This window comes from Ranitomeya variabilis, chromosome 6 (genome assembly GCF_051348905.1).
Source record: "Ranitomeya variabilis isolate aRanVar5 chromosome 6, aRanVar5.hap1, whole genome shotgun sequence".
NCBI classification, from domain to species: domain Eukaryota; kingdom Metazoa; phylum Chordata; class Amphibia; order Anura; family Dendrobatidae; genus Ranitomeya; species Ranitomeya variabilis.
In genome coordinates, this window is record NC_135237.1 from 474,726,033 (window position 1) to 474,751,617 (window position 25,585).

At 43.3% G+C, this 25,585-nt stretch overlaps 1 protein-coding gene across 1 annotated transcript in view; it reads left to right on the plus strand.

Annotated features, from left to right (window-relative positions):
* CPA6 (carboxypeptidase A6) overlaps positions 1–25,585 on the plus strand; it is a 204,955-nt gene that overhangs the window by 107,003 nt on the left and 72,367 nt on the right. Inside the window, exon 2 of the mRNA XM_077270644.1 lies at positions 4,146–4,221. Coding sequence (XP_077126759.1) covers positions 4,146–4,221 — 76 coding nt within the window. The remainder of the gene's footprint in view (positions 1–4,145; positions 4,222–25,585) is intronic.

The window sequence follows — 25,585 nt, forward strand, 5'->3', positions numbered from 1 at the left end:
AAAAAAAAAATTCCACATGTGTAAAAAAAAAAAAAAAATCCTAAATAAAGAAAAAAACAAAATATTATTCCCATAAATACATTTCTTTATCTAAACAAAAAAAAACAAAACAATAAAAGTACACATATTTAGTATCGCCGCTTCCGTAACGACCCAACCTATAAAACTGTCCCACTAGTTAACCCCTTCAGTGAACACCGTAGGGGGAAAAAAAAAAACAAGGCAAAAAACAACGCTTTATTATCATACCGCCGAATAAAAAGTGGAATAGCACGCGATCAAAAAGACAGATATAAATAACCATGGTACCGCTGAAAACGTCATCTTGTCCCGCAAAAAACGAGCTGCCATACAGCATCATCAAAGAAAAAAAAAAAAGTTATAGTCCTCAGAATAAAGCAATGCCAAAATAATTATTTATTCTATAAAATAGTTTTTATCGTATAAAAGCACCAAAACATAAAAAAAATGATATAAATGAGGTATCGCTGTAATCGTACTGACCCGAAGAATAAAGATGCTTTATCAATTTTACCAAACGTCGAACGGTATAAACGCCCCCCCCCCAAAAAAAAGAAATTCATGAATAGCTGTTTTTTTGTCTTTCTGTCTCACAAAAATCAGAATAAAAAGCAATCAAAAACTGTCACGTGTCCAAAAATGTTACCAATAAAAACATCAACTCGTCCCGCAAAAAACAAGACCTCACATGACTCAGTGGACCAAAATATGGAAAAATTATAGGTCTCAAAATGTGGAGACGCAAAAACTTTTTTGCTATACAAAGCGTCTTTTAGTGTGTGACAGCTGCCAATCATAAAAATCCGCTATAAAAAATGCTATAAAAGTAAATCAAACCCCCCTTCATCACCCCCTTAGTTAGGGAAAAATAATAAAATTAAAAAAATGTATTTATTTCCATTTTCCCATTAGGGTTAGGGTTAGGGGTAGGGTTAGGGGTAGTGTTAGGGCTAGGGTTAGGGCTAGGGTTAGGGCTAGGGTTAGGGTTGGGGCTAGGGTTGGAGCTAAAGTTAGGGTTAGGGTTGGGGCTAAAGTTAGGGTTAGGGTTGGGGCTAAAGTTAGGGTTAAGGTTTGGATTACATTTATGGTTGGGATTAGGGTTGGGATTAGAGTTAGGGGTGTGTCAGGGTTAGGGGTGTGGTTAGGGTTACCGTTGGGATTAGGGTTAGGGGTGTGTTTGGATTAGGGTTTCAGTTAGAATTGGGGAGTTTCCACTGTTTAGACACATCAGCGGCTCTCCAAACGCAACATGGCGTCCGATCTCAATTCCAGCCAATTCTGCATTGAAAAAGTAAAACAGTGCTCCTTCCCTTCCGAGCTTTCCCGTGTGCCCAAACAGGGGTTTACCCCAACATATGGGGCATCAGCATACTCGGGACAAATTGGACAACAACTTTTGGGGTCCAAGTTCTCTTGTTACACTTGGGAAATATAAATTTGGGGGGCTAAAAATCATTTTTGTGGGAAAAAAAAGGATTTTTTATTTTCACGGCTCTGCGTTGTAAACTGTAGTGAAACACTTGGGGGTACAAAGTTCTCACAACACATCTAGATAAGTTTCTTGGGAGGTCTAGTTTCCAATATGGGGTCACTTTTGGGGGTTTCTACTGTTTGGGTACATCAGGGGCTCTGCAAATGCAACGTGACACCTGCAGACCAATCCATCTAAGTCTGCATTGCAAATGGCACTCCTTCCCTTCCGATCTCTGCCATGCGCCCAAACAGTTGTTCCCCCCCACATATGGGGTGTCAGCATACTCAGGACAAATTGGACAACAACGTTTGGGGTCCAATTTCTCCAGTTACCCTTGGGAAAATACAAAACTGGGGGCTAAAAAATCATTTTTGTGGAAAAAAATATTTTTTATTTTCATGGCTCTGCGTTATAAACTGTAGTGAAACACTTGGGGGTTCAAAGTTCTCACAACACATCTAGATAAGTTCCTTGGGAGGTCTAGTTTCCAATATGTGGTCACTTGTGGGGGGTTTCTACTGTTTGGGTACATCAGGGTCTCTGCAAATGCAACGTGACGCCTGCAGACCAATCCATCTAAGTCTGCATTCCAAATGGCGCTCCTTCCCTCCCGAGCTCTGCCATGCGCCCAAACAGTGGTTCTCCCCCACATATGGGATATCAGCGTACTCAGGACAAATTGTACAACAACTTTTGGGGTCCAATTTATCCTGTTACCCTTGTGAAAATACAAAACTGGGGGCTAAATATCATTTTTGTGAAGAAAAAAAAAGAATTTTTATTTTCACAGCTCTGCGTTATAAACTGTAGTGAAACACTTGGGGGTTCAAAGCTCTCAAAACACATCTAGATAAGTTCCTTAGGGGGTCTACTTTCCAAAATGGTGTCACTTGTGGGGGGGTTTAATGTTTAGGCACATCAGTGGCTCTCCAAACGCAACGTGGTGTCCCATCTCAATTCCAGTCAATTTTGCATTGAAATGTCAAACGGCGCTCCTTCCCTTCCGAGCTCTGCCATGAGCCCAAACAGTCATTTACCCCCACATTTGGGGTATTGGCATACTCAGGACAAATTGCACAACAACTTTTGGGGTCCAATTTCTTCTCTTACCCTTGTGAAAATAAAAAATTGGGGGCGAAAAGATAATTTTTGTGAAAAAGTATGATTTTTAATTTTTACGGCTCTGCATTATAAACTTCTGTGAAGCACTTGGTGGGTCAAAGTGCTCACCACACATCTAGATAAGTTCCTTAGGGGGTCTACTTTCCAAAATGGTGTCACTTGTGGGGGGTTTCAATGTTTAGGCACATCAGGGGCTCTCCAAACGCAACATGGCGTCCCATCTCAATTCCAGTCAATTTTGCATTGAAAAGTCAAATGGCGCTCCTTCCCTTCCGAGCTCTGCCATGCGCCCAAACAGTGGTTTACCCCCACATATGGGGTATCGGCGTACTCAGCACAAATTGTACAACAACTTTTGGGGTCCATTTTCTCCTGTTACCCTTAGTAAAATAAAACAAATTGGAGCTGAAATAAATTTTGTGTAAAAAAAGTTAAATGTTAATTTTTATTTAAACATTCCAAAAATTCCTGTGAAACACCTGAAGGGTTAATAAACTTCTTGAATGCGGTTTTGAGCACCTTGAGGGGTGCAGTTTTTAGAATGGTGTCATACTTGGGTATTTTCTATCATATAGACCCCTCAAAATGACTTCAAATGAGATGTGGTCCCTAAAAAAAATGGTGTTGTAAAAATGAGAAATTGCTGGTCAACTTTTAACCCTTATAACTCCCCTACAAAAAAAAAATTTTGGTTCCTAAATTGTGCTGATGTAAAGTAGACATGTGGGAAATGTTACCTATTAAGTATTTTGTGTGACATATCTCTGTGATTTAAGGGCATAAAAATTCTAAGTTGGAAAATTGCAAAATTTTCAAAATTTTCGCCAAATTTCCGTTTTTTTTCACAAATAAACACAAGTTATATCGAAGAATTTTTACAACTATCATGAAGTACAATATGTCACGAGAAAACATTGTCAGAATCGCCAAGATCCGTTGAAGCGTTCCAAAGTTATAACCTCATAAAGGGACAGTGGTCAGAATTGTAAAAATTGGCCCGGTCATTAACGTGCAAACCACCTAGGGGGTAAAAGGGTTAATATATTTGCAAAACTTTCTACATTTCGGTATTTTTTTCAGTCAAGATGGGGTGCAGAGTGTACATTAATGAGAAAAAAATGAACTTTTTTGAATTTACCAAATGGCTGCAATGAAACATAGAGTGAAAAATTTCAAGGGGTCTAAATACTTTCCGCACCCACTGTATGCTGGTGATCTTCTTTCTATCTGCGCTCCTAAAGTCCATACACCAGCAGCCAAACACCTTTTGGAGATGCCATGTTTTGGTGAACTGACCTCTTTTGGTCAAAGTTTATGAAAAGGAATACGTCTATCAAGTAATACATGTCATCTTCATTAGAGGTGTAACTAGAAGCCCCATTGCCTTCATTGCAGGATGTCTTAGAGACGCACAGTCTGTCATTATCCTTCAGTATCTTGTTTTTTTTTGCTTTTGTGAACTTCTTATAGTACTATTAGCAGCTGACACTTCAGTTTCTCATTGTTGTATTTGTTTCATTTACTGCAGAGACAAAGTCGTGCGAATCATTCCTCATAGCGATAAAGAAGTGAATGATGTGAAGAATTTGTGCAGTCAGTTGCAGGTAAGGCTGTCATCTCCTCCCAAACATTGCTGTACCTCCAGTGCCAGAAACTAGCTTAGAAAAAGCAGACTAGTAGATTGTTGTACTCATCTATAAAGCCTCACCCTCCCACAAAAATAGCTCTGTAACTGACCAAAGCATTTAGACATGTTGGTAATAGGTTTGGTCACACCATAGTGTGAAGAACAATACAATAAGTCAATATTATAATTAATCAAACAATGATTATAATATAGTAAAAAACTCAGAAACTAGTAAAATTAAAAGTTGCACACTCTTGTGCTATTTTATTAATCACTTAAATATATGCATTTGTGTCTGTAAAGTATAGTTTTTTTCATTAATGTAAAACAGTTTGGCTTCTACAGCCTCTGTGCATCACAATACATATCAGACTTCAGCATTATTATTATTATTATTATTATTATTATTATTCATTTTTATAGCGCCATTTATTCCATGGCGCTTTACATGTGAAATACGGGGCAATATAGACAAATACATTAAACATGAGCAAAAACAAGGCACACGGGTACATAAGGAGGGAGGACCCTGCCCGCGAGGGCTCACAGTCTGCAGGGGATGGGTGATGATACACTAGGAGAGGGTAGAGCTGGTTGTGCGGCGGTTCAGTAGGTTCAGGATCACTGCAGGCTGTAGGCCTTGTCGGAAGAGGTGAGTCTTCGGGTTCTTTTTGAAAGTTTCTATGGTAGGCGAGAGTCTGATGTGCTGGGGTAGAGAGTTCCAGAGTGTGGGGGAAGCACGGAAGAAGTCTTGGATGCGGTTGTGGGAAGAAGAGATGAGAGGGGAGTAGAGAAGGAGGTCTTGAGAGGATCGGAGGTTGCGTGTTGGTAGGAGATCATGTCACAGATGTATGGAGGAGAGAGGTTGTGGATGGCTTTGTAGGTCATTGTGAGGGTTTTGACCTGGAGTCTCTGGGAGATAGGAAGCCAGTGAAGGGCTTGGCATAGGGGAGAGGCTGGGGAATAGCGGGGAGACAGGTAGATTAGTCGAGCAGCAGAGTGTAGGGTGGATTGGAGTGGTGCCAGAGTGCTAGAGGGGAGTCCAGAGAGTAGGAGGTTGCAGTAGTCAAGGCGGGAGATGATAAGGGCATGCACTAGTGTTTTTGTGGTGTCGCGGTCAAGGAATGTGCGGATCCGGGAAATGTTTTTGAGTTTGAGGCGGCAGGAGGAGGCAAGGGCTTGGATATGTGGCTTGAAAGAGAGGGCAGAGTCGAGGATCACCCCGAGGCACCGGGCGTGTGGGACTGGGGAAAGTGAGCAGCCATTGACATTGATGGATAGGTCTGGTGGAGGGCTAGAGTGAGATGGGGGAAAGATGATGAATTTTGTTTTGTCCATGTTCAGTTGTAGAAAGCGAGCAGAAAAGAAGGCTGAAATAGCAGACAGACAGTGCGGGATTTTGGTAAGTAAGGAGGTGAGGTCAGGTCCGGATAGGTAGATCTGCGTGTCATCAGCATAGAGATGGTACTGCATACCATGGGATTCTATGAGCTGTCCCAGACCGAAGGTGTAGATGGGTGTAGCATTAAAGGGAATCTGTCAGCAGATTTTTGCTATGTAATCTGTGGATAGCATGATGTAGGGGTTAAAACACAGATTTCAACAATATGTCACTAGGACATTATCATTGCCTGGACAACAACAGCCCTTGAGCTCTGGTTCAACTTTGACCCCTCCTGTGAAAAGCAGCTCACTGTCAATAGACAGAGGCTGGTGTGGGTGAGGACAGCTTTCTCAGCTCAATTTTTATACTGCATCTAAGAACTCTAATTGCTGAACCCAGTAAACTTAGGGTGCTTTCACACTGTATTCTGCTATCCGTTCATTGGTCCCATCGAGGGTTTACAACCAAACCCCCGCAAAACGGGATTTGGGCGTATGCATCGATGTGGCCATAGACTATAATGGTGCAGACAGAGCTATTGTGCATTCTGGCATGCATCATTTATGGGTGTGTACGCCAACGGGAGATGGACACCCATATGCAGTCTACTACATTCATGTGTCCACCTCCCTTTGTATGTGTAAGGGAGTGGAGAAGCTGCTCACACTCCACCTTGAATATTTGATTATATTTGGTTACAGTATATAATGCGTTGTGATATTTTTATATGTTGTTTGTCTATTTTCTGCCCAACAGTGAGTTGGCAGCAGACAGAGTTAACAGTTGGGGAACAGCCCAGGATGGGAGGAGTCATATGGGCACACACAGTGTTATGACCCCAATGGCGAGGGTCTCAGAGGAACGTGGAAGTCTGCAGAATACAAAAATCCAGCTCATAGGGCAGTGGTAACTGGGTTGACCATATATCTACTCCTAACGCCAACACTAGAAGTAGCCGGGGATCATTCCTACGTTGATTCTAGATGACACGCGCCAGCCGGAGAATCTAGCTACCCCTAGTAGAGGAAAACAAAGACCTTTCTTGCCTCCAGAGAAGGGGACCCCAAAGCTGGATAGAAGCCCCCCACAAATAATGACGGTGAGGTAAGAGGAAATGACAAACACAGAAATGAACCAGGTTTAGCACAGAGAGGCCCGCTTACTGATAGCAGAATAAAGAAAGGTAACTTATATGGTCAACAAAAACCCTATCAAAATCCACACTGGAAATTCAAGAACCCCCGAACCGTCTAACGGTCCGGGGGGAGAACACCAGCCCCCTAGAGTTTCCAGCAAAGGTCAGGATGTAGATTTGGAACAAGCTGGACAAAAATACAAAACCAAAACAAATAGCAAAAAGCAAAAGGCAGACTTAGCTGATATAACTGGAACCAGGATCAGTAGACAAGAGCACAGCAGACTAGCTCTGATAACTACGTTGCCAGGCATTGAACTGAAGGTCCAGGGAGCTTATATAGCAACACCCCTAACTAACGACCCAGGTGTGGATAAAAGGAATGACAGAAAAACCAGAGTCAAAAAACTAGTAACCACTAGAGGGAGCAAAAAGCAATTTCACAACAGTACCCCCCCCTTAGTGAGGGGTCACCGAACCCTCACCACGACCACCAGGGTGATCAGGATGAGCGGCATGAAAGGCACGAACTAAATCGGCCGCATGAACATCAGAGGCGACCACCCAGGAATTATCCTCCTGACCATAGCCCTTCCACTTGACCAGGTACTGAAGCCTCCGCCTGGAGAGGCGAGAATCCAAGATCTTCTCCACCACGTACTCCAACTCGCCCTCAACCAACACCGGAGCAGGAGGCTCAGCAGAAGGAACTACAGGCACAATGTACCGCCGCAACAAGGACCTATGAAATACATTGTGAATAGCAAACGACACAGGAAGATCCAGACGAAAAGATACAGGATTAAGGATTTCCAATATCTTGTAAGGCCCAATAAAACTAGGTTTAAATTTGGGAGAGGAGACCTTCATAGGAACAAAGCGGGAAGAAAGCCATACCAAATCCCCAACGCGTAGTCGGGGACCCACACCGCGGCGGCGGTTGGCAAAGCGCTGAGCCTTCTCCTGTGACAACTTCAAGTTGTCCACCACATGATTCCAGATCTGCTGCAACCTATCCACCACAGAATCCACCCCAGGACAGTCAGAAGGCTCCACATGACCCGAAGAAAAGCGAGGATGGAAACCAGAGTTGCAGAAAAAAGGCGAAACCAAGGTGGCGGAACTAGCCCGATTATTAAGGGCAAACTCAGCCAACGGCAAGAATGTCACCCAATCGTCCTGATCAGCAGAGACAAAACACCTCAAATAAGCCTCCAAAGTCTGATTGGTTCGCTCCGTCTGTCCATTAGTCTGAGGATGGAAAGCAGACGAAAACGACAAATCAATGCCCATCCTACTACAAAAGGATCGCCAGAACCTGGAAACGAACTGGGATCCTCTGTCTGACACAATATTCTCAGGGATGCCGTGCAAACGAACCACGTTCTGGAAAAACACAGGAACCAGATCGGAAGAGGAAGGCAGTTTAGGCAAAGGAACCAAATGGACCATCTTGGAGAAGCGATCACATATCACCCAGATAACGGACATGCCCTGAGATAGCGGAAGATCAGAAATGAAATCCATGGAGATATGTGTCCAAGGTCTCTTCGGGACAGGCAAGGGCAAGAGCAAACCGCTGGCACGAGAACAGCAAGGCTTAGCTCGAGCACAAGTCCCACAGGACTGCACAAAAGACCGCACATCCCTTGACAAGGAAGGCCACCAAAAGGACCTGGCCACCAGATCTCTGGTGCCAAAAATTCCCGGGTGACCTGCCAACACCGAGGAATGAACCTCGGAAATGACTCTGCTGGTCCACTTATCCGGGACAAACAGTCTGTCAGGTGGACAAGACTCAGGCCTATCAGCCTGAAATCTCTGCAACACACGTCGCAGATCCGGAGAAATAGCTGACAAGATAACTCCATCTTTAAGAATACCAACAGGATCAGCGACTCCAGGAGCATCAGGCACAAAGCTCCTAGAAAGAGCATCGGCCTTCACATTCTTTGAACCTGGTAAATACGAGACAACAAAATCAAAGCGGGAGAAAAACAATGACCAGCGGGCCTGTCTCGGATTAAGGCGTTTAGCAGACTCGAGATACATCAGATTTTTGTGATCAGTCAAGACCACCACACGATGCTTAGCACCCTCAAGCCAATGACGCCACTCCTCAAATGCCCATTTCATGGCCAACAACTCCCGATTGCCCACATCATAATTTCGCTCGGCAGGCGAAAACTTCCTAGAGAAAAAGGCACAAGGTTTCATAACAGAGCAACCAGGGCCTCTCTGCGACAAAACGGCCCCTGCCCCAATCTCCGAAGCATCCACCTCAACCTGAAAGGGAAGTGAGACGTCAGGCTGGCATAAAACAGGCGCCGAAGTAAACCGGCGTTTCAACTCCTGGAAAGCCTCCACGGCAGCAGGAGCCCAGTTAGCTACATCGGAGCCCTTCTTGGTCATATCCGTCAAAGGTTTCACAATGCTAGAAAAATTAGCGATAAAACGACGGTAGAAGTTAGCGAAGCCCAAGAACTTCTGAAGACTCTTAACTGACGAGGGCTGAGTCCAATCAAGAATAGCTCGGACCTTGACTGGGTCCATCTCCACAGCAGAAGGGGAAAAAATGAACCCCAAAAAGGGAACCTTCTGTACACCAAAGAGACACTTTGAGCCCTTGACAAACAAAGAATTTTCACGCAAAATTTTAAAGACCAACCTGACCTGCTCCACATGCGAATCCCAATTATCAGAAAAAACCAAAATATCATCCAGATAAACAATCAAAAATTTATCCAGATACTTCCGGAAAATGTCATGCATAAAGGACTGAAAAACTGAAGGCGCATTGGAGAGCCCAAAAGGCATCACCAAGTACTCAAAATGACCTTCGGGCGTATTGAATGCGGTTTTCCATTCATCACCTTGCTTAATGCGCACAAGGTTGTACGCACCACGAAGGTCTATCTTGGTGAACCACTTGGCACCCTTAATCCGGGCAAACAAGTCAGACAACAGCGGTAAAGGATACTGAAATTTGACAGTGATCTTATTTAAAAGCCGATAATCAATACAAGGTCTCAAAGATCCGTCCTTTTTTGCCACAAAAAAGAATCCCGCACCAAGAGGGGAAGAAGACGGACGAATATGTCCTTTCTCCAGAGACTCCTTGATATATGAACGCATAGCGGTATGTTCAGGTACCGACAAATTAAACAGTCTTCCCTTAGGAAATTTACTGCCTGGGATCAAATCTATAGCACAGTCACAGTCCCTATGAGGAGGCAGTGCACTGGACTCAGACTCACTGAAGACATCCTGATAATCAGACAAATACTCCGGAACTTCCGAAGGCGTAGAAGAAGCAATAGACACAGGCAGGGAATCCCCATGAATACCACGACAGCCCCAACTTGAGACTGACATAGCCTTCCAGTCCAGGACTGGATTATGGGTCTGTAACCATGGCAGCCCTAAAACAACCAAATCATGCATTTTATGTAAAACCAGGAAACGTATCACCTCGCGGTGTTCAGGAGTCATGCACATGGTAACCTGTGTCCAATACTGCGGTTTATTTGCTGCCAATGGTGTAGCATCAATACCCCTAAGAGGAATAGGATTTTCTAATGGTTCAAGAGTAAAACCACAGCGTTTAGCAAATGAGAGATCCATGAGACTCAGGGCAGCACCTGAATCTACAAACGCCATGACAGGATAAGATGGCAGTGAGCAAATCAAAGTTACAGACAGAATAAATTTAGGTTGCAAATTACCAACGGTGACAGGACTAACAACCTTAGCTATACGTTTAGAGCATGCTGAGATAACATGTGTAGAATCACCACAGTAGTAGCACAAGCCATTCCGGCGTCTATGAATTTTCCGCTCATTTCTAGTCAGGATTCTATCACATTGCATTAAATCAGGTGTCTGTTCAGACAACACCATGAGGGAATTTGCGGTTTTGCGCTCCCGCAACCGCCGGTCAATTTGAATAGCCAGTGCCATAGTATCATTCAGACCTGTGGGAATGGGAAAACCCACCATAACATTCTTAATGGCTTCAGAAAGGCCATTTCTAAAATTAGCGGCCAGTGCACACTCGTTCCAATGTGTCAGCACGGACCATTTCCGAAATTTTTGGCAATACACTTCAGCCTCGTCCTGCCCCTGAGACATAGCCAGCAAGGCCTTTTCTGCCTGAATCTCAAGATTGGGTTCCTCATAAAGTAAACCGAGCGCCAGAAAAAACGCATCAAGATCAGCCAATGCCGGATCTCCTGGTGCCAGCGAAAAAGCCCAATCCTGAGGGTCGCCCCGTAAGAACGAAATAACAATTTTTACTTGCTGAGCAGAATCTCCAGATGAACAGGGTCTCAGGGACAAAAACAATTTACAATTATTCACGAAATTCCTAAACTTAAACCTGTCTCCGGAAAACAGTTCAGGAATCGGTATTTTAGGTTCTGACATAGGATTTCTGATAACATAGTCTTGTATGCCCTGCACACGAGTAGCCAGCTGGTCCACACTTGTAATCAAGGTCTGGACATTCATGTCTGCAGCAAGCATAGCCACTCTGAGGTAAAGGGGAAAAAGAAAAAAAAAAAAAAAAAAAAACTCAGAATCTTCTTTCTTATAATCCCTCTTCTGCAATGCATTAAACATTTAATACTGGCCTGGCAAACTGTTATGACCCCAATGGCGAGGGTCTCAGAGGAACGTGGAAGTCTGCAGAATACAAAAATCCAGCTCATAGGGCAGTGGTAACTGGGTTGACCATATATCTACTCCTAACGCCAACACTAGAAGTAGCCGGGGATCATTCCTACGTTGATTCTAGATGACACGCGCCAGCCGGAGAATCTAGCTACCCCTAGTAGAGGAAAACAAAGACCTTTCTTGCCTCCAGAGAAGGGGACCCCAAAGCTGGATAGAAGCCCCCCACAAATAATGACGGTGAGGTAAGAGGAAATGACAAACACAGAAATGAACCAGGTTTAGCACAGAGAGGCCCGCTTACTGATAGCAGAATAAAGAAAGGTAACTTATATGGTCAACAAAAACCCTATCAAAATCCACACTGGAAATTCAAGAACCCCCGAACCGTCTAACGATCCGGGGGGAGAACACCAGCCCCCTAGAGTTTCCAGCAAAGGTCAGGATGTAGATTTGGAACAAGCTGGACAAAAATACAAAACCAAAACAAATAGCAAAAAGCAAAAGGCAGACTTAGCTGATATAACTGGAACCAGGATCAGTAGACAAGAGCACAGCAGACTAGCTCTGATAACTACGTTGCCAGGCATTGAACTGAAGGTCCAGGGAGCTTATATAGCAACACCCCTAACTAACGACCCAGGTGCGGATAAAAGGAATGACAGAAAAACCAGAGTCAAAAAACTAGTAACCACTAGAGGGAGCAAAAAGCAATTTCACAACAACACAGGTTTGCAATTTCCTGTTTGTAGCAGTTAGAGACAGTACTTGAGAAGTAACAGACCTATAGTCTAACTACTTGCATACCTGAAATGTAAACAGGTATTCATGTGCAAATAGGGGAGACCACGAGACATGAGATAGTATGTTCTGAAGAAGTGTAAAGAAACATTGGCAAATTGGATTCTAGTAAGCCTAACGTAGACTAAACAGAATGAAAAGGATCTTAGTCTAGGCCAGTAGGGCCTTATTAAAAGGGAAATAATCACTCAGGTAAGCAGCCTGAAATTGTTCCAGAAAGGCCATTTAAATGGTAGAGGACTTTGCCAAGGGGAGGGGGAGATCAGGAGGCCCACTTAAAGGAGATTGAACAGAAGGAAAGATTCCTCATCCATCTCCATACCATCTTGTCCTGGTCTGCCCAGCCAAATGGCAGTATGCGGTCTGCAGAGACGTATCGCCAAGGTAACATCAGCACACACTGCATCAGGACCTCCATTTTCATGTAACATGGTGAAGCGCTTTACACAAGCAAGAAAATGGAGACCACACTAATATTAAAAATGCACACACAGACAAATTAGTTGAAAAATCGGATTCAGCAAATTTACAAAAAAATGGACACTCAAATCAAGCTCCTTAAGGTGTTTGATAATTATGTTTTTCCATAATCAAAAAGAAATGGTATTGAATTCATGCCCAGGTCATTCGAAGGAGCAAACTAACTGTCAGGCTACTGCAGTACAGCGTAACCTCCACCAGAGGGAGCTTGAGCGGAAAATAAGACTGCACTCACAGGACAGCAGAACAGACGCCACCAAGTGGCGAGAGAGTGGTCAGACAAGCCGAGTCAAAAAAACACTAGATAGCATCACAGTATAATAGGATTAGACAGACGGATGGTCAGAACATAGCCAGAGATCAGTAAACCAGAACGGGCATATACGGTACAAAAGGGACAAACAGCAACTAAGTAAATAACCAAGCCAGAAGATCAGAACCGGAGAATCAAGCAGACAAACAGACAGAGAAATACTGGGAAAAGGGCAGACAGAGGGAGTTAGCAGACACAGGACAAGTCAGGGTTCACAGCAGGGCAAATCAAGAGCTACCAGCAGGGTCAGGTTAACACGCCAAAGGCAGAACTGTTGTGAATTTGGATTCTGGGCTCCCCCGGTGGCCGCTTGTGGAATTGGACTTGTCATCCTCTTTCCTGTTTCACCTGATTCCATCAGTAGTGGGTGTCGCTATTTAAGCTCATTTCTCTGGTGGTTTCTTGCCGGTCAACAATGTTATCTGATGCCTCTCAGTGCTTGTTCCTGCTTCTAGACAACTACTAGATAAGTTGGACTTTTGTCCATGTTTTGTTTTGCCTATTTGTTCCAGTTCACAGCTGAAGTTTTGTTACTGTGTCTGGAAAGCTCTCGTTGATCAGGGATTGCTACTCTGGCGTTATGAGTTAATGCCAGAGTTTAAGGTAATCTCTGGATGGTGTTTTGTTAGTGTTTTTCTGCTGACCATGAAAGTATACTATCTGTCTTCTGCTATCTAGTAAGCGGACCTCAAATTTGCTAAGACTATTTTCCTGCTGCGTTTGTTGTTTCATCTGAACTCACCGTCATTATATGTGGGGGGCTACTGTCTTCTTTGGAATATTTCTCTAGAGGTGAGCCAGGTCTTATATTTCCCTCTGCTAGCTATTTAGGTCTTAGGCCAGAGCTGGGCATCTAGCGATAAATAGGAAATGCTACCTGGCTATTTCTAGTTGCGCGGCAGGCTTAGTTCATGGTCAGTATAGTTCCATCTTCCGAGAGCTTGTCCCTCTATAGGCTTGCTATGATCTCTGCCTGCAGAGATCATGACAGTTTGACCGGCCCATAAAGTGTTAAAGACCCTGGTTGAGAAAGGAGAGTTATAAGAAGTCTGCTGGAATTTTTTTTTTTTTTTTTCCTCCAGTCTGCCTTGCTGCAGTCTTTTTTCTCTCTCTCCTCCTAATCTCTGTATGCTCTGTGTGCACCTGACAATAATGGATCTCCAGAGTGTAACTGCGGGTTTGAATAATCTCATCACGAAAGTACAAAATTTACAAGATTTTGTGGTACATGCTCCGGTATCTGAGCCGAGAATTCCTTTGCCGGAGTTCTTCACAGGGAATAGAGCTAGCTTCCAGAATTTCCGAAATAATTGTAAGCTTTATTTGTCCCTGAAGTCTCGTTCAGCTGGAGACCCTGCTCAGCAGGTTAGGATTGTGATTTCCTTGCTCAGGGGTGACCCTCAAGATTGGGCCTTCTCATTGCCAGCAGGGGATCCTGCGTTACGCGATGTGGATGCGTTTTTTCTGGCCTTGGGCTTGCTTTATGAGGAACCTCATTTGGAACTTCAGGCAGAAAAAACTTTGATGGCACTATCTCAGGGGCAAGACGAAGCTGAAGTTTTCTGCCAAAAATTCCGTAAATGGTCTGTGCTTACTCAGTGGAATGAGTGCGCCTTGGCGGCAACTTTCAGAGAAGGTCTCTCTGATGCCGTTAAGGATGTTATGGTGGGGTTCCCTTTGCCTGCAGGTCTGAATGAGTCCATGACAATGGCTATTCAGATTGATAGGCGTCTGCGGGAGCGCAAAACGGTGCACCATCTGGCGGTGTCTATGGAAAAGACGCCAGAAAGTATGCAGTGTGATAGAATTCTGTCCAGGAGCGAGCGACAGAATTTTAGACGGAAGAATGGATTGTGTTTCTATTGTGGGGATTCTACTCATGTTATATCGGCATGCTCTAGGCGTACAAAGAAGCTTGATAAGTCTGTTTCCATTGGCACCATTCAGTCTAAGTTTATTTTGTCTGTAACCCTGATTTGCTCTTTGTCATCCATTGCCACGGACGCCTATGTTGACTCTGGCGCCGCTCTGAGTCTTATGGATTGGTCCTTTGCCAATCGTTGTGGTTTTGATTTAGAGCCTTTGGAGACTCTTATTCCTCTGAAGGGGATTGACTCCACCCCATTGGCTAATAATAAACCACAATACTGGACACAAGTAACCATGCGTATCAATCCGGATCACCAGGAGATTATTCGTTTCCTGGTGCTGTATAATTTACATGACGATTTGGTACTGGGATTGCCATGGTTGCAGTCTCACAACCCAGTCTTGGACTGGAGAGCAATGTCTGTGTTGAGCTGGGGATGTAAGGGTATTCATGGGGACGTACCTTTGGTTTCTATTTCGTCGTCCATTCCCTCTGAAGTCCCTGAGTTCCTCTCTGATTATCAAGACGTCTTTGACGAACCCAAGCTTGGGTCGTTACCTCCGCACCGTGAGTGCGATTGTGCCATAGATTTGATACCGGGTTGTAAATATCCAAAGGGTCGTTTGTTTAATTTGTCTGTGCCGGAACATGCTGCTATGCGGGAATATATAAAGGAGTCTTTGGAAAAGGGACATATTCGTCCATCTTCTTCTCCCTTGGGAGCTGGGTTTTTCTTTGTCTCAAAAAAAGACGGCTCTTTGAGACCATGTATTGATTATCGGCTTCTGAATAAGATCACTGTTAAGTATCAATACCCATTGCCATTGCTTACTGATTTGTTTGCTCGTATAGAGGGTGCTAAGTGGTTCTCTAAAATTGATCTTCGTGGGGCGTATAATTTGGTGCGGATCAGGCAGGGGGATGAGTGGAAGACCGCATTTAATACGCCCGAGGGCCACTTTGAGTATTTGGTCATGCCTTTTGGTCTTTCTAATGCCCCTTCAGTTTTCCAGTCTTTTATGCATGATATTTTCCGCGATTTTCTGGATAAATTTATGATAATATATCTGGATGATATTCTGATTTTTTCTGATGACTGGGACTCTCATGTCCAGCAGGTCAGGAGAGTTTTTCAGGTTCTGCGGTCTAATTCTTTATGTGTGAAGGGGTCTAAGTGCGTTTTTGGGGTCCAGAAAATTTCCTTTTTGGGGTATATTTTTTCTCCCTCTTCCATTGAGATGGATCCCGTCAAGGTGCAAGCTATTTGTGACTGGACTCAGCCCTCCTCTCTTAAGGGTCTTCAGAGATTTTTGGGCTTTGCCAACTTTTACCGCCGATTTATTGCTGGTTTTTCGGATGTCGTTAAACCACTGACTGATTTGACCAGACAAGGCGCTGATGTTGCTAATTGGTCCCCTCATGCTGTAGAGGCCTTTCAGGAGCTTAAGCGCCGTTTTGCCTCTGCCCCTGTGTTGCGTCAGCCTGATGTGAATCTGCCTTTTCAGGTTGAGGTTGACGCTTCGGAGATCGGAGCTGGGGCAGTGTTGTCGCAGAAAGGTTCCGACTGCTCCGTCATTAGGCCTTGTGCCTTCTTTTCTCGCAAATTTTCGCCCGCAGAGCGGAATTATGATGTTGGGAATCGGGAGCTTTTGGCCATGAAGTGGGCGTTTGAGGAGTGGCGCCATTGGCTCGAGGGGGCTAGGCATCAGGTGGTGGTATTGACTGACCACAAAAATTTGATTTATCTTGAGACTGCCAGACGCCTGAATCCTAGACAGGCGCGCTGGTCTTTATTTTTTTCTCGCTTTAATTTTGTGGTGTCATACCTACCGGGTTCTAAGAATGTTAAGGCAGATGCCCTTTCTAGGAGTTTTGACCCGGACTCTCCTGGTAATTCTGAACCCACAGGTATCCTTAGGGAGGGAGTAATTTTGTCGGCCGTTTCTCCTGATCTGCGGCGGTCCTTGCAAGAGTTTCAGGCGGATAGACCGGATCGTTGTCCGCCTGATAGACTGTTTGTTCCGGATGATTGGACCAGCAGAGTCATCTCTGAGGTACATTCTTCTGCATTGGCAGGTCATCCCGGAATTTTTGGTACCAGGGATTTGGTGGCAAGATCCTTCTGGTGGCCTTCTCTGTCACGAGATGTGCGAGTCTTTGTGCAGTCATGTGACGTTTGTGCTCGGGCCAAGTCTTGTAGTTCTCGGGCTAGCGGATTGCTGTTGCCCTTGCCTATTCCTAAGAGGCCTTGGACACACATCTCGATGGATTTTATTTCAGATCTGCCTGTTTCCCAGAAGATGTCTGTCATCTGGGTGGTCTGTGACCGTTTCTCTAAAATGGTCCATTTGGTTCCTCTGCCCAAGTTGCCTTCTTCTTCTGAGTTGGTTCCTCTGTTTTTTCAGAATGTTGTCCGATTGCACGGTATTCCTGAGAATATTGTTTCTGACAGAGGTACCCAATTTGTGTCTAGATTTTGGCGGGCATTCTGTGCTAGGATGGGCATAGATTTGTCTTTTTCATCTGCTTTTCACCCTCAGACTAATGGCCAGACCGAGCGGACTAATCAGACCCTGGAGACATATCTGAGGTGTTTTGTCTCTGCTGACCAGGATGATTGGGTTGCTTTTTTGCCATTGGCAGAGTTCGCCCTCAATAATCGGGCCAGTTCTTCCACCTTGGTGTCCCCGTTTTTCTGTAATTCGGGGTTTCACCCTCGATTTTCCTCCGGTCAGGTGGAATCCTCGGATTGTCCTGGAGTGGATGCGGTGGTGGAGAGATTGCATCACATCTGGGGGCAGGTTATGGACAATTTGAAGTTGTCCCAGGAGAAGACTCAGCGTTTTGCCAACCGTCATCGTCGTGTTGGTTCTCGGCTTTGTGTTGGAGATTTAGTGTGGTTGTCTTCTCGTTTTGTCCCTATGAGGGTCTCTTCTCCTAAGTTTAAACCTCGGTTCATCGGCCCTTATAGAATATTGGAGATTCTTAATCCTGTTTCTTTCCGTTTGGACCTCCCTGCGTCCTTTTCCATTCATAACGTTTTTCATCGGTCGTTATTGCGCAGGTATGAGGTACCTGTTGTACCTTCAGTTGAGCCTCCTGCTCCGGTGTTGGTTGAGGGTGAGTTGGAGTACGTTGTGGAGAAAATTTTGGACTCTCGTGTTTCCAGACGGAAACTCCAATATCTGGTCAACTGGAAGGGTTACGGCCAGGAGGATAATTCTTGGGTCAATGCATCTGATGTTCATGCTTCTGATCTTGTTCGTGCCTTCCATAGGGCTCATCCTGGTCGCCCTGGTGGATCTGGTGAGGGTTCGGTGCCCCCTCCTTGAGGGGGGGGTACTGTTGTGAATTTGGATTCTGGGCTCCCCCGGTGGCCGCTTGTGGAATTGGACTTGTCATCCTCTTTCCTGTTTCACCTGATTCCATCAGTAGTGGGTGTCGCTATTTAAGCTCATTTCTCTGGTGGTTTCTTGCCGGTCAACAATGTTATCTGATGCCTCTCAGTGCTTGTTCCTGCTTCTAGACAACTACTAGATAAGTTGGACTTTTGTCCATGTTTTGTTTTGCCTATTTGTTCCAGTTCACAGCTGAAGTTTTGTTACTGTGTCTGGAAAGCTCTCGTTGATCAGGGATTGCTACTCTGGCGTTATGAGTTAATGCCAGAGTTTAAGGTAATCTCTGGATGGTGTTTTGTTAGTGTTTTTCTGCTGACCATGAAAGTATACTATCTGTCTTCTGCTATCTAGTAAGCGGACCTCAAATTTGCTAAGACTATTTTCCTGCTGCGTTTGTTGTTTCATCTGAACTCACCGTCATTATATGTGGGGGGCTACTGTCTTCTTTGGAATATTTCTCTAGAGGTGAGCCAGGTCTTATATTTCCCTCTGCTAGCTATTTAGGTCTTAGGCCAGAGCTGGGCATCTAGCGATAAATAGGAAATGCTACCTGGCTATTTCTAGTTGCGCGGCAGGCTTAGTTCATGGTCAGTATAGTTCCATCTTCCGAGAGCTTGTCCCTCTATAGGCTTGCTATGATCTCTGCCTGCAGAGATCATGACACAGAACTATAACTGACACTGCCAGCAAGATTCATGGGACCTAAATAGCAAACCTGAACCCAGAATGAGGCAGAGCAAAGTTAACCCTTGACATGATCCGTCCAGAAAAAAGGGCAGACACTAATAAACCCTGGAATGGATCATGACACTAACCTAACACAAAAATCTGAAAAAAATGATGACGACCCAGGATCCAATCGCCAGTGACATGGTTCTTATTCTGACGCTGGAGTGAAAAGCATGTACTATGCTATATATGGCTCCGACATTGTACAGGAAGCCCCAGTCACTGGAATAAATTTAGTAACTGGTAATTACCATGATAATTACTTTTCACAGATACTCATCATAATGGACAGTTATCCATTTTTGACAGCTATCTAACTAAAGGGATTTGATGCATGGCCGTCATGAAAATTGACATAGACCGTTTTCCAGTCCAGTCCTGCACATTAAAATCTATTGGGTTAAATTGAATGGGATTTCCACAGACAATATATCAGGTCTATTAATGATTTACCTCTGTAGTTTCCATAACATGCAGATTAGACAGAACAATGATTCGGATTCTGGTCCATGTAATAAACCTACATACAAACATTCCATAATTTTGTTATTTTTATTCATAAAGAGGATAACTGTGCCGTGTCGGCCTGCGGCGCTGTGCTTGTTTTTCAATGTATCTAACAGGCTCAAACAAGTAATTTAATAGATTGCCTGGGGACCTGGGGCTTATATTAACCACACTTGCTATTAGATGTGCTGTTCTCTGTTCTTAGTAATTGTATTTGTGCAAAGGAAAGGATTAGATTACATAGCATGAATGCAAAAAAGGTTCCTGACCTGTGCAGGTGAGCGGCTAAGACCACTCAGTATTAAAGAGTTCCAAACGCTGCTTCCAAAGAGTGTGGATAAGTTTGTTCAGCCTTTGAAATAGTTTTTCACATGGTACAGAGTACATTGCCTCCTGTGGATCCATCCTATGTTCTGTACCTCCGGTGCCTTCAATGTCATATTTTTTATCGAATCCATGGGAACAAAAATTGTTGGTATTCTCAATCAGATGCAGTATTACACGTATCTTCTCTCCCTGGGAGAACGTACTCCTCCATCCAGTTAAGGCATTATCTACCACAGATCAGTAAGATACTAAAGGATTGGCAGAGATAGGAAATTCTAATATCACTTTATACATGTATTCTATTTTCCTTGCTGCGGAATATGTTAGTGCTAGAAATAAAATTATTATTGCTATTGTTATTATTAGTGTAGCAAAAGTGAATTAACTAAATCAAAATCAAATCAATATTTGGTGTGACCACACTTTCCCTTCAAAACATCATCAAAGCATCAATTCTACTAGGTATACTTGCACAAAACCCAACAAAGAGGTTGTCCCAAACATCTTGGAGAACTTCCCACAGATCTTCTATGGATGTAGGCTTGCACATTTTTTTTATTATGTATTTTACTCACTTATTTAAAGCCATTAATTCCACAACGCTTTACATAGTGTGGAGTGTGGGAGGAAACCAGAATACCAGGAAGAAAGCCACCCAAACACGGGGAGAACATACAAACTCCCTTGCAGATGTTGTCCTTGGTTGGATTTGAACCCAGGACCCTAGCACTGCAACGCTAACCACTGAGCCACCGTGCTGTCTCTTCATATAATCCCAGCAAACTCATTGATGTTGAGATCGGGGATCACTTTCAGAACTCCTTTTTGCTGAAAATAGTTGTTAATGACTTTGGCTGTATGTTTGGGGTTGTTGTCCTGCTGTAGAATATATTTGGAGACAATCAGATGCCACCCTAATGATAATGCAAGATGGATAAGTATCTGCCTGTATTTTCCAGAATTCAGGACACCATTAAAACTGACCAATTTCTCAAGTAAATTTGCTGAAATGTAGCCTCAAGTTTAAAAGACTGGTCCACCATGCTTCACTGTTGTCTGCAGTGAAAACCCTCATTATTTTACTGACCTCCACTTTTTTCGTTAACAAACTACCTTCTGTTAAAGCCAAATATTTCACATTTAAACTGCTGCTCAGCACCTGCTTACATTTTCTGCACTCCAGTTCCTATGTTTTCGTACATAGTTGAGTTGTTTGGTCTTGTTTTCATATCAAAAGTATGGTTTTTGTCCACAATTATCCCATGAAGGCCACTTCTGTACAGAGTTATCCAAGCTGGGTCCCACTGATTACTGCCAGCTTTGAGATGCTGACTATGCTGTACATCTTCTGATTTAGAAGACAAACATGATGCCTTTTATCTGCTGAAAATTTCCTTGGTTGATTTCTGTGCCCATGGTCCTCAACGCTGCCCATTTCTTTGTGTCCTCAATGCTGAGAAATACAGGCAGACACCTACCAATTAGAAATGAGCAAGACAGGCAAAATTCTAATTTGCCTGTTTGCGCTGTTTTCCACTGGAAAAATTTTATGTACCTTATTATGTTCTGGGCTATCTTCAGACTGCAGAATATAATAAATGTAATATTTAAATCTTTATACTCACCACTCAACTCTCTTGAACTCCGTTACTCAACGGCACCTGTCTGTTCTTCACTGCATCTTCTGATCCCCCACCGTTGACGCTGGAAACCGAAAGTGTGCGGAAGATCATTGCAACATGACATCACAACGTGTACTATTACTTCAGCACATACACAAATCCCCTAATAGTGGAGGAGCTGGAGAGGTGAGCACTAAGGTGAGTATAAGAATTTTGACTGATTGGCTCCAAATTAATTGTGCAGCAGGACAACGAGACCAAACATAAAACCAATGAAACCAATGTCATTAAGAATTAATGTAAAGAACAAGGAGTCCTAAAAGTGATGATATGGCCCCACAGAGCCCTGATCTCAGCATCGTGTCTATGTAGAATTACATGAGGAGACATGAAGAGACAGAAAGATTGGTGCAAGCCTATTTCCACTTAAGATCTGTGATTACTAGTTCTCCAAGAAGTTTGGAACAACCTCCCTCTCGAGGTCTTTCAAAAACTGTGTGCAAGTGTACCTAGAAGAACTGATGGTGTCTTGAAGGCAAAGGGTGGTTGCCAATCACACCAAATATTGATTTAATATAGATTCATTTACTTTGAATGTTGTTAATTGATAAAAATAAACTATTAACATTTCTATTTTTGAAATCAATCTTAGTTTGCATAATTTTTTCCAAAACTGCCAATAACTTTTATTCACTACTGTGCTGTATGTATGCTTAACATTGAAAAGTCATGGAATTCTGGAAATCACAGGATCTATAGACATGTTAATAATAAGCAAATGATTAAATAATGGAAACAAACTAAACTGTACATAGTTGACTGCAGAATAAGTTACTGGGAATCTATCGGTGTTTATTCTGTCTAAGACTAAATTCATATGTCTGTATTTCACAATCAACCATGGGTCCTGAGTGACCTGAACTAACAGCCTCGAAGGCATTTACAGTATGTGAAGTTATTACATACAACATAAATACCAGTCAAATATAAAATGGTTATTATCATGAGGAAACTAATTCATGGATGCATAATTTATCTTCCATCTGATCCAGTACAAATTGGTTCATTTGCATTGAAATTAGCTGTAATTCCATGGTTAGCAAAACTCTGCTAAACAAATGAAGAAAAAATATGACATAAACAAAAGAGAAAGATGTCCTTTTCTTAGGCTGGTTTCACACTTGCGTTTTTGTCTGCAGCGTTTTTTGCACAAAAAACGCATGCGTTTTTTTTTCCTATATTTAACATTGAAAACGCATGCGTTTTTTTGCACATGCGTTTGGTCGCGTTTTCAAACGCATGCGTTTTTGTCTGCATGCGTTCATTTTCAAAAATGCTACCTGCAGTATTTTCTTGCGCGTTTTTTTGCCGCGAAAAAACGCATGCGTTTTTTCGCGGCAAAAAAATGCATTGCTGTCTATGTAAACGCATGCGTTTTTAAGCACATGCGTTTGTTTGCGCTAAAAACGCATGCGTTTTTATAGAAAAAAACCAGAAAACACACTGAAAAGCCACCCACCACCATCAAGGTGATAAAGGGATCCAAACCCTAACCCTAACTCTACCCCTAACCTCACCCCTAACCGTTTAATGAACATTTTCTGACAGTCATATTGCCACGTATTTAAGTGCCATGTATCACGTATTTCAGTGCCACGTATGCCACGTGCCACGTATTTAAGTGCCACGTGCCACATATTTAAGTGCCACGTGCCACGTATTTAAGTGCCACGTATTTAAGTACCACATATTTAAGTGCCACGTGCCACGTATTTAAGTGCCACGTGCCACGTATTTAAGTGCCACGTGCCACGTATTTAAGTGCCACGTGCCACATATTTAAGTGCCACGTATTTAAGTACCACGTATTTCAGTTGCACGTATTTCAGTGCCACGTATTTCAGTCACGTTTAGGGTTAGGGTTAGGGGTAGGGTTAGGGTTAGGGTTTTCTTGTTTTTTCTTGTGTTTTCTTGTGTTTTCTTGTGTTTTTCTATAAAAACGCATGCGTCTAAAAAACGCATGCGTTTTACCGCGTTTACATGCGTTTTTCACACATGCGTTTTTTTTAAAAACGCATGCAGATAAAAACGCAAGTGTGAAACCAGCCTTAGTGTGACTATAGAGGTGTATGATTTTTACTGAAGCCAGGTCCATAAGGTAAAACGCCAACATAGACAAAAGTGCTCAGTATGTGGTCACTGCACTGCTGTGACTATCACAGAACATGACTATCTGACTTGGATTATTAAAGCTGTAATCACCTCCAGCTAGATTATTATAAGCAAGATGACTTGTTTCACAGTTTTAGGCATATTCTAATTGTTCTAGGCATAGATATATGAAATAGTGAACTGCAATTTCAGCATTTGGGCATGAAGACATACTGTATGCATTGGCTTAATAGCTATATTTTTTCCTTATTAGGACTGTCCAGGAAGAAAAAAAATCTCAGTTCTTCATTGTCAAAGCAGTGTGACCATAGACGTTTATTTATTACCAGTGTATCTTTAGTCCACAAATACATGTAAGTGCATGCAACACTCCCCTCCCCAACTCCCTCATCAGGCTAGAATGTGTGTCCCTGTCCTTGCAGTCATTAACATAGTACATAGGCAGGCTTGGACCGGCCTACAGGGGAACAGGTGAATTCCCTGGAGGGCCCCTGTGCAGCAGTGGGGCCCCCATATGAGCAGTGTTTGGTAATGTATCTACACTTGATACACTAAATGCAGACAAAGGCAATATACAACATCTAATTTATTTAAAGAATCACTCCGCCTCCTCCCATCAAATTTTTTATCATCTTAACATATTGCAGCCACCATATTATATAGCACTGTGTACTTACTATTGCCCATTTTTCCCTTTTACCAAGTTAATTATTTTTTCCCTGTTACCCAGTAAATTCTTCTGTTTTCCATTATGTCTATGACATTACGGGATTAAAAACAGACTAGCTGAATCCTTCTAAGCTCCATGTAGAAACAGGAGGTCAATTTTCTCTGTATGAGTCATCAGTCACTGCAAAAGTCTATATCGGGGGGAGGGGCGGAGCAGCTGGGTCAGGAGCTGAAGAGGGGGATCATAAATGCAGGGAACAGAGCTTTCCTGTTTCTATATAAAGCAGATAAAAGAGAAGAATTATCCAGGTAGAAAGACAAATTGTGCAATTGTAAGTACACAGTGCTGTATAAAATGATGAATGATACATACTGAGAGGACACAAACTTTTCTGACACTGCCTCCAATTAAATTATTTTATGTAAGTGTAGGCACAAATTACACAACAGAGTAGCAGGAAAACTGCATAGTATCCTCCATCGCAGGACAATAATTTTGTCATCTTGTTAAAGATTGGGCACATAGAATTAATGTAACTGGTGGGCTCTTGGTACCCCAGTCCAAAACTTTGCTTAAGCTATGGTGATTGTAATTTGGCCGACATACGAACACCTCATGTCACGCGAGGGTATTATGAGCAGCCACATAATTTGTATGTTTTCAACAATAGTTCCACTTTTGGACTGAAATGCTGCCATTGACATTCTGCATAACTCATGCATAGAAAGTCTACTGTATCCCACAGACCAGTGTATTAGAGAAACATCCAGGGACTGTGATAACTAGTGTTGAGCGATACCGTCCGATACTTGAAAGTATCGGTATCGGAAAGTATCGGCCGATACCGGCAAAGTATCGGATCCAATCCGATACCGATACCCGATACCAATACAAGTCAATGGGACTCAAGTATCGGACGGTATTCCTGATGGTTCTCATGGTCTGAAGGAGAGGAAACTCTCCTTCAGGCCCTGGGATCCATATTAATGTGTAAAAGAAAGAATTAAAATAAAAAATATTGCTATACTCACCTCTCCGACGCAGCCTGCACCTTACCGAGGGAAGCGGCAGCGTTCTTTGTTTAAAATTTGCGCTTTTCTTTCCTTACGTGAAGTCCCGGCTTGTGATTGGTCGCATGCCGCCCATGTGGCGGCGACGCAACCAATCACAGCAAGCCGTGACGTAATTTCAGGTCATTCAGTATTTTAAAATTACGCTCCGGCTTTGTGATTGGTTGCGTCGCAGTCACATGGGCGACGCAA